General features: G+C 40.8%; 1 protein-coding gene and 1 long non-coding RNA gene across 6 annotated transcripts in view; one reads left to right on the forward strand and one right to left on the reverse strand.

Annotated features, from left to right (window-relative positions):
• LOC145442037 (uncharacterized) overlaps positions 1 to 13,325 on the forward strand; it is a 118,418-nt gene that overhangs the window by 80,371 nt on the left and 24,722 nt on the right. The gene's annotated exons all lie outside the window — the stretch shown is intronic.
• Positions 1 to 13,325, reverse strand: part of LOC145442033 (uncharacterized) — a 53,829-nt gene that overhangs the window by 34,546 nt on the left and 5,958 nt on the right. For 2 of the 5 annotated variants that reach the window (XM_080320020.1, XM_080320022.1), the window contains 7 exons: positions 9,061 to 9,154; positions 6,177 to 6,271; positions 5,970 to 6,111; positions 5,201 to 5,372; positions 4,748 to 4,880; positions 2,097 to 2,254; positions 1,004 to 1,912 (listed from right to left, as the gene is read on the reverse strand). In XM_080320020.1, the coding sequence (XP_080176146.1) occupies positions 1,750 to 1,912; positions 2,097 to 2,254; positions 4,748 to 4,880; positions 5,201 to 5,372; positions 5,970 to 6,111; positions 6,177 to 6,271; positions 9,061 to 9,154 (957 nt within the window). In that variant the 3' untranslated portion in view covers positions 1,004 to 1,749. Of the gene's footprint in view, positions 1 to 1,003; positions 1,913 to 2,096; positions 2,255 to 4,747; positions 4,881 to 5,200; positions 5,373 to 5,969; positions 6,112 to 6,176; positions 6,272 to 9,060; positions 9,155 to 13,325 lie in introns of those variants that run through there. The other 3 variants (XM_080320018.1, XM_080320021.1, XM_080320019.1) reach the window with 2 other exon arrangements.

Below are 13,325 nucleotides of genomic sequence, written 5' to 3' on the forward strand. Positions count from 1 at the left end.
TTCGGCCAACATGCGACTCCACGAAGTGTGCTACTAAAGAACGACCTTGACCAAAATTTGAGTCTGTGTCCATTGTCAATAGCCGCGCTGGGTGGGCTGTGTCCTATCCTTCCAATCTGAGTCCACAATACAAATAATGCCACCCGAAGCACCCACAGAGGAATGCCAATTTGTGTGTGAGTCTCACGTAAGTTTTTCTTTTAGTGTGCTACGTTTGGACGACTACAATATCTTTGGATTTAATAACAGACCGGAGTCACGAATTAACAACATAAAATAAAGTAATTATAACAACATATAATTAATATGAATTATACATGCACCCAGCTCTACCGGTAAATCTGACCATCGGGGGCTGAGAGCGGATTAAAAATAAATAGTAATATAATGCAATAACTAATATTATCGACGAAATTCGGTCTTCAACTTGAACATTTACCACCCTGTGAGGGCCCAACACCAACGTTTGGAATGGGGGACGGATTGCTGTTTTGGTCCTGATTCTAGCTACAACTCACGCTGACGTGTTATATGCGCGGATGGCTATGGCGGCAGGTCCAAATGTAGAGTAAAGAATTGAGAAATAACGATTGATGCCCGTTTAAAGTAGAGTCGTAGGAGAATAAGATAAAGTGAACATAAAATTCTGCCTTCCACTTGATACAGATACTGCAAACTGCCGTTACGAGAAACGGAAAAGAACGGCTCGGTTATCATTAGCCTACCAGCAGCTGTTGATTTTTATTTCTTCATTTTATTTGACGAGTACAAAATTTCCAATCTTTGTCCCGTGTCCGTACGTACGTACTACATAGGCCTACTGCTCACCAAGCAACAACGGCCAAACTGCGTTTAACTAAGCATACCCCAGCATCAATGCAGATGTTGCTATTTGAAACTAGGCAGAGTGGTGATTTTATCCTGCTGCGAGGTATTCGCGTCCGGATTAAATTGATGACCTGATATACAGCATGGCGGGTGTTCTTGCATTCACACTACAATGTACATCGAATAATCTATTCATTATGCGTGGATACTTCTTACGTAATGACGAGCGAAGCTAATAGTTCTGACGTAATAATGAGCATTGGCGTTCGAAAATCAGACGTTTGTGCTATGACTAACCTGGTATAACAATTAATATCTCTTCCTTGCTCACGAATGTTCGGTTCAGTTTATGTAATAGTTTTTGTACAAATAAAAAGTAATCGTTCTTTCACAAAGAAATCGATTAGATATGGGAAGTAGTCGATTACGATTACGATTACTTCGGATTTTTTTTCGAATGTAATTGATTGCGATTACGATTACTTGAAAATGCTGTAATCGTCGTAATCGATTACGATTACTAATCGCGATTACCCCATGTCTGTCGTGATCAACCCACAACATCGTCACAAAGTGCAATAAAACAACAGGCTTTGGTCGAAAAGATACCAAATTACCTTTATATGGTGTAGAACTGGCATTCTATTCTCAGTTGGTCACATAAAAGTTGCATATTTGACCTTGTTATAACACCATAATGAATGAGTCATAATCACTCGGGCACCCGATTTTGCCCAATCCTGGTTGTTATAACACTCAAAGATGAGTGGAAGCCGTCGGACAAAATTGGAGAAATATCGAGGAAAATACAGCAATAGGTACAACGGCATTTTATGACCTCCAACACTCTCTGTTGGGTTCTGGCGATCCCGGATCTTCATATCATATCCATATGCTCTTCTTTGCACTCGAAAAGCGATTTCACTCGTTCGGCCACCAGGCGCTGAACGGCAAATCTATGCAGAACGGGTTGTGAGCAAACTGATACTGCAAGTTTAATCCGTAGACGAGCTTGGATCTTGCGTCGAATGAGCACTCCACGGCTGTTGTCCTTCGCTGGCATTCGTTGGCTTGGAAATACTCTCTGAATTACAAGATAAGGTATATAGCTCGGCAGATGTTCAGCCACCACAAGCATAATACTTCTTGTCGTTACGAAAATTTACAAAGAAAATCAGCAGTATTGATGATACTAATAATACGCCCTATCCTATTTTACCAGTACCAGCAATTCGAGTTTGCAATTAGTGGTTTCATGCTATACCCACCGGCAAAGACTTGGATCTCCGTGTTTGAAATTGAAAATATCAGCAAACGCGCCCCCGCAAGCTGTCAGCTTTGCAAAGTACACTCTCGAACACTGCAAAGGTATGGAGCCGAGCGAGAATTCTGGGTATACGAAAGCGCCTTCTTCTAAGCAATACACCTAAAACATTGAGATGATTACAGAGCTTACAGAATAATCTTTTAAATAGTATATTCATATTGAAATGAACCCGAATATTTTCGGCTGACACTCGTCAGGGGTAATCGTCAGCAACTAGTAGAGAATTGGAAAGAACATTGTATATCAACAGTCGTATCACAAAATATGACGTCACCAGCATGAAATTTCGAATGAGAGAACGTTCAATGTACTATTTTTAGGTGATACACGAACTCCTTTTGTTGACAGAGTTTTGGTTGGTGTATTTTGATAAAAGTTGATTCCAAGGCACACAAATGGAATTGTGAACGACCTCGACCTACGATTCGAAATCGGTCGTCTCGATAATTATTCGCACAAATCGGATTATCCAGCAGATGTTTGCCGATGGCAGAATTAATGGCCTTTGATCGATCAGCATCAATCTTAAGTGGATGAGTTAAGGGTGAGCTTTTCACATCGCGTGACGCACGTTTTCTGATAAATCTGGGGACATGTTGGTTTATGCGGTCCTGCAGACGTCTTGACGTTCTTCCCACGTAGCCACAATCACAGTGGCACCTATATTCGTACACTACATTACTTTGTTGAAGTGCAGGAAGCACGTCTTTGCGTGTTGAAGGGAGCAGTTGTGTTGTTGTAAAAATCACATTGGTTTTGACTGTATCGTAACATTTACCGACAGCAGAAATCAATTGTTTTTCAAAGCGGGTGGAAATGGGGCCAATCCAAGGTAGATGGATATAAACATCTTTTATTGTTCGTGCGGTGGGCTCTGCTCGTTTTTCTGCGTTGAATTGCGTTAATTTCCTCTCCATGCCGCGGCTGATGACGTGTTCAGGGTAACCGTTGTCAAGTAAGATTTTTCGAATGTAGTCAAGTTCTAAACTCAGTTTGTTACCCGAACATATCATCAACGCTCTATGCACGAGTGTGCCTATGAGGTTAATTTTTCTGCGCCGAGGACTAAATGAATTCCAGCGGAGGTATTGGCCTGTGAATGTCGGTTTTCTGAAAACAGACGTTTCAAATTTGTTGGTATTGCGCTTTTCAACTAATACGTCCAGAAATGATAACGAGTTATTGCGTTCTTTTTCTATTGTGAATTGCAAGGCCGCAAGAGAACGCAATAACTCGTTATCATTTCTGGACGTATTAGTTGAAAAGCGCAATACCAACAAATTTGAAACGTCTGTTTTCAGAAAACCGACATTCACAGGCCAATACCTCCGCTGGAATTCATTTAGTCCTCGGCGCAGAAAAATTAACCTCATAGGCACACTCGTGCATAGAGCGTTGATGATATGTTCGGGTAACAAACTGAGTTTAGAACTTGACTACATTCGAAAAATCTTACTTGACAACGGTTACCCTGAACACGTCATCAGCCGCGGCATGGAGAGGAAATTAACGCAATTCAACGCAGAAAAACGAGCAGAGCCCACCGCACGAACAATAAAAGATGTTTATATCCATCTACCTTGGATTGGCCCCATTTCCACCCGCTTTGAAAAACAATTGATTTCTGCTGTCGGTAAATGTTACGATACAGTCAAAACCAATGTGATTTTTACAACAACACAACTGCTCCCTTCAACACGCAAAGACGTGCTTCCTGCACTTCAACAAAGTAATGTAGTGTACGAATATAGGTGCCACTGTGATTGTGGCTACGTGGGAAGAACGTCAAGACGTCTGCAGGACCGCATAAACCAACATGTCCCCAGATTTATCAGAAAACGTGCGTCACGCGATGTGAAAAGCTCACCCTTAACTCATCCACTTAAGATTGATGCTGATCGATCAAAGGCCATTAATTCTGCCATCGGCAAACATCTGCTGGATAATCCGATTTGTGCGAATAATTATCGAGACGACCGATTTCGAATCGTAGGTCGAGGTCGTTCACAATTCCATTTGTGTGCCTTGGAATCAACTTTTATCAAAATACACCAACCAAAACTCTGTCAACAAAAGGAGTTCGTGTATCACCTAAAAATAGTACATTGAACGTTCTCTCATTCGAAATTTCATGCTGGTGACGTCATATTTTGTGATACGACTGTTGATATACAATGTTCTTTCCAATTCTCTACTAGTTGCTGACGATTACCCCTGACGAGTGTCAGCCGAAAATATTCGGGTTCATTTCAATATGAATATACTATTTAATTGTATATTGAAGTTCTGTACCTCCAAGAAGCTCTTTAGAATAATCTTTAGACACACATATCTCGATATAATTCTATCTATATATATACCTGGTGGAAGTATTCGAAAAATATAACCAGGCGAGTAGCCCTAGTCTACAAATAAGCAAATAATTGAGTATGCTCCGAAACAGGACAAAACAGGACCCCTGTTGGTGCTATCATATGGTATGCGTGCAGAAAGGATTATATAGTGCATTGTACTGTGACTGTCTTGACTCCTGATATGGGATAAAGATAATCATCGAACAGCCGATAATAGCGATTATTGCTACCCACTCACCTTTTGCGTTTTGAATTTATTTTTCAAGATATCAGTGATCGTTTCGTGGACGTCTTCGCGCGACATTTCGTTCGCGGGAACGCATTTCGTGGCGGCCTGCTTCAGGCAACTCTCCAGAATGTAATAGTCAGAGCTGGGCAAAGAGAGAAGAAAAATTATGCACCCTAAAATTCAAGGGCTCTGTCCGAGAAAAGAGAAAATGAGAGTGAGAGAGAGAGAGAGAAAAATAAAGTCTTTATTTGTCAACTGTGCAATTCAGCAACGTGTATTGGGACACCAAGACATCTACCTGGTCCTAGGCGTTGTAAATAAGGGGCGCGTGGGCTACACAGGATGAAAAGTAAAATAAGATAATACAAAAGAACACTGTACAGTTGTACGCTGTAGGAAAAGCAGCAGATGTCTTGAAGCATGTATGCTTTGATAAATTAAATTATCCAATCTCGAGCTTACTTGCATTTCCTCTTGGACTTGTGTCGCCTCAGCATCGAAAAGAAAGCTCTCAGACATCGTTGCAGTTCCGTGGTGTAAGTCATAAAGTTGCAAGCCGCGCGAGGTCGCTCGTGTCCCAAAACGGTTGGCGCGAACGGCTGGACAGAATCGACGGTGTCGTTTGAGCCTAGAACTGAAGCAGACAGACATCGGCTCAGAGCTCGAAGACCTCAAAGTCATTCAGTAAGTAAGTCAGCTGCTGGGCTGCTAGGTTTAAGTAGTCGAGATTTCTACTCAATTACTGATATAAGTATGAATGAAGGGTCCGAAAAGTACTCATACTGTCAATTGTCAAAGAGTAAGGCCTACCAAAGAAATTGGAAGACGGGTCTTTGCGACCATAGCGCAAAATGTCTAATGACACTATGATACACGTAGGTACAATACTACTTCCTATTACAAGTAAAATTAGCTATCTCCATTCCGTGTCCAAAAACTACACTACAATATGGAAGGTCTGGAAAGCAGTCTACTGTAGTCGCATACTGTCAGCAATGGATAGGACATGGAAGGTGACTGCTCTCAAGCAGGATTTTCCTATGGCAGTAATTACTCAAGTTAATATGTTCTTAGACTGCTTTCGGTTCCATTTGATACTTTTTAGGCCTCACTATGTGACTATTGAAGTAGGCCTACTGAAGCCTAGAACTGGAAGACAGAAACAGTCCACTTGAGCACTCAGACACAGTACATATATCCCAAATTTTTAATGAGTATGCAACCATGGTACCTGGTGTAAAATATACGACTCCAATCTTATTCTGTATCTTCTTATTTCTCCTGCGTTTTCGCTTATTACGCGACCTGCGAGGTTCCTTGCCAGAAGTCCGAGACACCGGAGGCGGTGATCGCAATCCGTCACCGACCGTGAACTGCCACAACCGGAAAACCGTAGTTCATTGTTACTGTTGCGGATAACTCTTGATAGAAAGCTCACTTCTCTTGTACGGACTGGCCGGCGTGCGGCCAACGCGCGATGATGCTTAGTTTCTCCCGGTCTTGATAAATTTGCGTGTCTGGTCAATTCGCTTCCTACAAAACAGAATTGATTATAAAGTACTAGTTCTTAAACGCGCAGCTTCGACAACTAAAGAAGATTTGCAGCTTTTCCAAATTATATTTGAATCAGAATTACTTAATCCGCAAAAACTTGAAAATTTCATTACATTCCGAATGAGAATGGCAAATGTCTGAACAGCAAGCCTGGCTCGTTTCGCACGATACAGTTCTCCTGTAGTATTTTCGAGAAAACCGGAAATATGATAGATTAGAATAAAAATGAGGGTATAATATGGGAGTTTCACGATTTACATTCAAATTATATTGTAGGCAATAGCTTGCCTATAATTACACAACTAAGAATTATCTTTTTTTCCAAGACCTTAACCGGGGTTCATACGAGCCCTAGTGGTTTGTTGGGGGTTCGCTAAATATCAAGACACACACCAGACTCCAGAATTCCTACCTAAGTGTTTGAGGTCAATCTATAATACTCGGTCAATCTATAAGACTCCTATACTCGCAATCTCTTCCGTGCAAGCGGTGTCTTAAAAAAAATAAACCCAGAAGTGAGCCGTGCTACTGCTACAAGTTGGCAGCTACGGCATAAAATGAAGAAAATAGCCCCGCCTGGTGTAAATGACCATAGTAGTCGACAAACACCATGAATACCACAAACAAACACACACTAGACTCAGACAGCAGAAGTCACAACGATCTGCAGTTGACTTACTGTAAACTTGTGCACGTAATGCCAAATATACTTATCGGAAAAGAGACTCTTGGACATACAGAACTTCAATCTACAAATGAATAATATATTCATATTGAAATAAACCCGAATATGTTCGGCCCAGTGACGTGCGGTCAAGTGAGGCAGTGCCTCACCTGTCGTCAGGGTAAGAGAAACTTGTGAAAACCCTCGATGATTATTGATATTTTCCATCGATGTACATAAATAACGAAATTTGAACATTTTCTTGGCCCAACATCATCAATTTGCATAATTATTATTCAAAAATACAGCGCGAAAGGATAGGTGAGGCACGGGCAGGTCGCGCCTCACCTGCGACAATACAATTCACCATAAACAGCTCGGAATTCATAATAACTGGTATCAATCAAATGTTATCGTCGCACTGATTCTGAAAATGTAAATAATAACAGTGTCCGAGCACCAGAACCCCCTAAAAATCGCCAAGGAATGTTACATTCGGCTTTATTACAGACAATGCCAACGCAGAGAAACAATTGCCAGGTGAGGCACAAACGACGCTGCCTCATGTACTATTCGCTAACAATCGGACAATCGCAGCGCAGTGAAACGCGGTGTCGATTTCGGAAACCAACAGTCTTGTAGGAATTGTATAGTAGCGACGGCCAATACGTAATGCGGAGCAAATACATTCCATTACTGATGTAGCTGATATGTATTTTCCACCCATATAGGCCTACCTATAACCGTAAATTGTGGTATGTGATAGCTATTCTTACATAGCCTGCGTTGTCGTGGTCTGTGGTCGTTATAGTGTTTTCGACTGCAATAGTCATTTACACCAGGTCGCTATTCTATGTTATGATTTCATATATGTATTTGCAGACATGTAGCATGGCCCACTTCTAGGCTTTGGTAAGACACCGCTTGGAACAGATGGCGACGAGTAGCCTATAGATAACCTACGTGTGGCGTGTGAAGATGGCTGATGTGATAAGAAGCAGGTCGACAACTTCTTCAGCTAAACTTGTCGGTTTGATACAATTGCGAACTATAATCCAAGGAAATCCGCACCCCCAATCAAAATCATCAATCTAACCCTGATATTCCCCAGTCTGAATGATGTCTTAAACCAAGTTTGATGTTCGCGTGTGACATATTTAGTTGCTGATTCAGTGGTCACTGTTCCTTTCCATTTTGTAAAAAGGAGATTGGACGAGCAACGGGATTAGAGAATGTAAAACCAAATTTTGGATCTCAAATAAAATATATTTGTGCTGTTCGTTTCATCCTTTTCGTTGAGTAATCTGCATATAACTGAACATTTAACAAAAGCAAAAAAAATATGTATTGTTGAATGTATAATTGCAACGGCTAACAGGGTGCAAAGAAAACGCCATCGTCTACCCGTTTCTCTTGCTTATCTTGTCATTCACATATTTGAGTATATTTATCAGGTACTTTACGTGTGTGTGGGGGGGGGGGGTCAGTGCCTCATCAGCCATGAACCTCACCGCACGTCACTGGTTCGGCTAACACTCGAACAGGGTAATCGTCAGCAACTAGTAGAGAATTGGAAAGAACATTGTATATCACCAATCGTATCACCAAATATGACATGAAATTCCGAATAATTGAGCCCAATGTAATATTTTAAATGGATACACGAGCTCCTTCCGTAGGCACAAACTAAAGGCTGGCGTATTTTGATAAAAGTCGACTACAAGGCACACAAATCAAAAAATGCACAGCCTCTCCTGACGACGCGAAATCATTTCATTTGTGTGCCTTGGAGTCGACTGCTATCTAAATACGTCAACCTAGATTGTGCCAACAGCAGTTGTTCGTGTGTAATCTAAAAATAGTACATTGAGATTAAGCCCTGACGAGTGTCAGCCGAGAATATTCTGGTTCATTTGAATATCAATATACTATTCAATAATTGGAGAGGACGAGATATAAAGTCCCTCAGAAAATCGCTCGCATCGAGTGCTATTTATGCTGTGTGAGGTTGTATTTGGAAATCCAAAAGATTTTCCTTCGGCTTCCATGTGAATCAGGCTATTTTCGCAATCGCCTCTCGCGTGTTAATACAATATTTCCTCACCTTTACATTTTTCCACGGCGATATCGTCGATTGCAATGTACGCGCGTTTCGAACCGCCTCTCACCGCCACGAAAACCACCGAGCCGACCGAGCTCTGTGAAAATAAGATCAGTCTATGTTTCCCGCACATAAGTAGAGAAGAGTTTCATCGACTGATCCTTTTCGGAATCCGATCGTGAAGCTAGAAAGCTTGATCTGTTGCTACTGCACTATACCGTAATACCCGATCATCGGGGAATGTAAACAAATTAACGTGCAGACATTTATAGTATGTTTCCTTTCCTTTTATGCAACACAATAATACGATTTTGAAGATAAATATCGTTTCTAATTGTCTAAATCAGACTAATAGCGAGAAATGACGGTAATCTACTTCGAATTTAATTAGTGAAAATACTGATCTAATTTCTGAATTTCCTGAAAATGCTACAGGAGAACTGTACAGCGCGAAACGAATCAAGCTTGCTATACTGACATTTCCAATTGCAATTTTCCAAGTTTTTGCGTTTTCAGTAATTCCAATTATAATCTTATTTTAAAAAATGTGTGGCTATAATGCCGAGTCTAATCGATGATATATATCATTTTCTGTACTTGTTTCTGTATTGGAGATAAATATCATTCGCATATACGGCGCACGCGTAAGAATCGAATTTCCCAGTGCTCAGATTGCCGAGTGCCGACGGGAATATCGTAGACAAGCTTGCATTCGCAAAAGTGAAAGCAGTTTTGTAAAGTATAACCGATCCGAGGACGCATTTGAACGACATTTATTATCGACAAAATCTTTTTATAAACTATACCGCATATCAATGCTATCGTATGACTTGAAATTCTTTGAAACATTGCAATCGAGAAGGTACTGTATACGCGTTGTTATCTGAGACATTTATGCTGTTTGCAGGCAAATGAATTGTGGTAAGACCAATTCCGTTTTGTGAAATTACTTTTAAAACCCGTGACGATTAGCTGGGCGTATTCTATTTTGACAACCGAATAGTTGAAATATTCGTGAATGACCCTTTTAATAGAAAGGTGATCGCTGGCATGTCTGGTTGCATCGGTTTGACTGCATGCACGCATGTAAACTATTCGAAAAAATGCAAACTTTTTAGGAAATCGACTCCGCGAAAAGTTGGTTCAAATCAATCTTGGCCGACAAAAATATTTTAGCTACGGTTTTATCGTGTTGTGGATACATCGAAATTGATAGAGATTCGATCTTTTGCCAAAAAACATCTATAGCTGGTGACTTTTCTTTCCTCATACTGATGTCTTGTGTTCCAACATGCAGTTGCGCCCGCAGGAAACTGCTGTAGGAGCCATTCTGAACTCACAATTAGTAACTATAGGCTGGACGAAATCGAGTACCTGTGTGATTGTCACTCATTATAACGTCACCATATTATATGAATGATGTGAAAAGTTCAAGTGTGTATCTTTTATGCGACCACAATGAGTATAAAGTCATTTCTACATCACAGTAAAGTTTATTTGGTATTTTTTCGACCTATTTCATTACGCTTTGTGACAATGCTGTGTGTTGATCGCGAGTTCACATATATGCCATTTCCCCTAAAGTGCTTATAGCTTTGTACTACCTGCTTTATCGTTCCTTTTCCACCATCACAGCGAATGAGAGAGCGTGCAAATGTGTGTGTGCATTACGCAGTGTAATAACAAAAATTTTGCAAGATATCGCAGTCGGTCTAGTACAGTGGTTCCCAACCTTTTTCGACTCATCGCCCCCTTTTCAAACTTCACACCGATCATCGCCCCCCAAATATTGGGAACACAAAAATGGGCATACAGACTGAAATCACCGGCGAGTTGACTAAGAAAAAAGGTCAACTTTTCGGCTCGACCACGAAATTACACCTTTCCAGCTAAATTTTGGTGAGTTGACTAACAAAAAAGGTGATTTCTCCGACTTGATTCCAAAAGGACCGTAACAGCACTTCGTCAGCCCCCCCCCAATACGTTGGTCTTGACCCCCTCCATAGGGTGATAAAGCAAACTTCTGCACCCCTCAGACCCAACTCCCCCGATACCTCTTTACCGCTACTTCGCAGCACAAATTGATTCGCGAAGCGCGAAAATTTTCTATCATTCATGATTGAATCGGTCAATATGATCGGGAATTGCATATATATTGCTGTTAATTTCTTATCCTCTCTCTGCTCATGTATTCAGATTTACCGGTAAAGCTGAGTGAGATGTCTTGGAAAATGTAGGGCCCGTAAATAATAATTGAACATATTCAGGCGGACCCGTGGGTATAATGACTTCGTTACGTAATTACATTTCGTGGCCTGTCTGCTATGTCAAAAGATATTCAAATCGCCCATACGTACTAAACTAAAAGACGCATACGAATTCAAATTGGTATTTTTGCACTGACAATTAATTTTTCTCTGCGAGATGGCATTTTTCATGGGGTTCTGATTGGACAGGAAAGGCAAATTTGGCGCCAGCCATTTAGGCGCCTGTGGACAATTAGATATATATATATATATCGTATATATATCGAAGTCGGTCAGCATAAAGGCAGTCCTTTTCCGCCATCGCCCCCCTATCGCCCCCTTCGTCCGTTTTCGCCCCCCTATCGCCCCCTTGGCTATTTTCGCCCCCCTGGACCGACAAATCGCCCCCTGGGGGGCGATATCGCCCACGTTGGGAACCACTGGTCTAGTATTATGCGAAAGAAATCTTCGCGCGCCCTTATCTAGAACCTAATTTTACATGGAGAACATCTATGTATAGGGCTGTCTGTGGCATGGAGAAAGAAAAATACGTCGCTAGTAATTCGCTGTGATGATGCAGGCTATTGTTTTTTGTACTACAACTAGCAGCGTACAATGGGTAATGTTGTTGATGATATTTCGATCGAATTGACTGCGAATCGCGTAACCGCAACAATACATTGAAGACCTTTTCGGAGGCTCCGAACTTCAACACACAATAGAATAGTATATTCATATTGAAATAAACCCGCATGTGTTCGGCTGACACTCCGCAGGGGTAATCGTCCGCAACTGGAAGAGACTTGGAAAGAACATTGTATATCAACAATCGTAACACCAAATACTTTCATTTGTGTGCCTTGGATTCGACTTTTATCAAAATACGCACACCTAGTTTGTGTTAACAGAGTTTGGAGTTCATGTATCATCTAAAAATAGTGCATTGAGCATTAAGCGAACTCTTGGTGGTCCCGATTATTCGGAATTTCAGGACGGTGACGTGATATTCTGTGATAAGATCGTTGATATATAATATTTTTTCCGATTCCCGACTAGTTGTTGACGATTGCCCTGACGAGTGTCAGCCGAAAATTTTCAGGTTTATTTCAATATCATTATATTATCCAATTCTTATGCTGTGTTTGTGACTATGAGCCCTTACTATTTGAGGCATTGACGATTGATTAATGATCACACGAATGAAACATCAGCTATACGGTCGATCAATTCAAACAAACAATCGTCTCGATTGACAGATTTCAACGCTTTTAAACTTGACGGGGAATGACTGGCAGCTCAATACCGCAAATAGTTGGCATTCTTTCGAAATCGTTCGATTTCAATAGCATCGAAACGATACCACGAAATATATACTCGTGCTACTTATGCTTGAGGAAGATCAGTCGTGACTACTTCGGCCAAGTCCAGTCCTGAATACTGTTCACGTATATCGTTTATTTATTGACAGTATTTTCAGCACAAATCCGAAAGCCAAGATCATAATCAAACACGACATTTAGACAGATTTTTTGCCGCGGTTTGCCGCATTCGCTTATTTATTATGAGATTTGTGTCTATAAACCATTATCACTAAGAGGAATTCAATACCTGGTCGAATTTAATTAGAGAGATAGAATTCTCGCAGAATCGTCAGACTGCGTTGACTTCACGCCAGGTCTCGTATCTCGCGTTCTTAATTCGGATAATCTTACACGGAATTTGGGGAACTTAAAACCGTCCGTACCAGGAATTTACAATCAAAATCGAAATTTATGTTCGTTTCGGCATAGAAATGGGCTCCTATCTCAAACTTAATTTGATCGTTTCGATCAAATTAGTATACTTATGTATACAATTTATGTAGCCTATATATAGTATATACGTTCCGATACATGTGGTTGGTATTAATACCAAAGGTGGTCACGCTGGTCAGTAATGAAGTAATTCAACTTTTTGGAGTACTTAAATAGTTTTGGCTATTTGCACTTCTTATTCAAGTAGTTACGTTTTTCAATTATACTT

This window comes from Botryllus schlosseri, chromosome 6, assembly GCF_051294905.1.
Source record: "Botryllus schlosseri isolate E-star chromosome 6, Bs_hap1, whole genome shotgun sequence".
Classification (NCBI taxonomy): domain Eukaryota; kingdom Metazoa; phylum Chordata; class Ascidiacea; order Stolidobranchia; family Styelidae; genus Botryllus; species Botryllus schlosseri.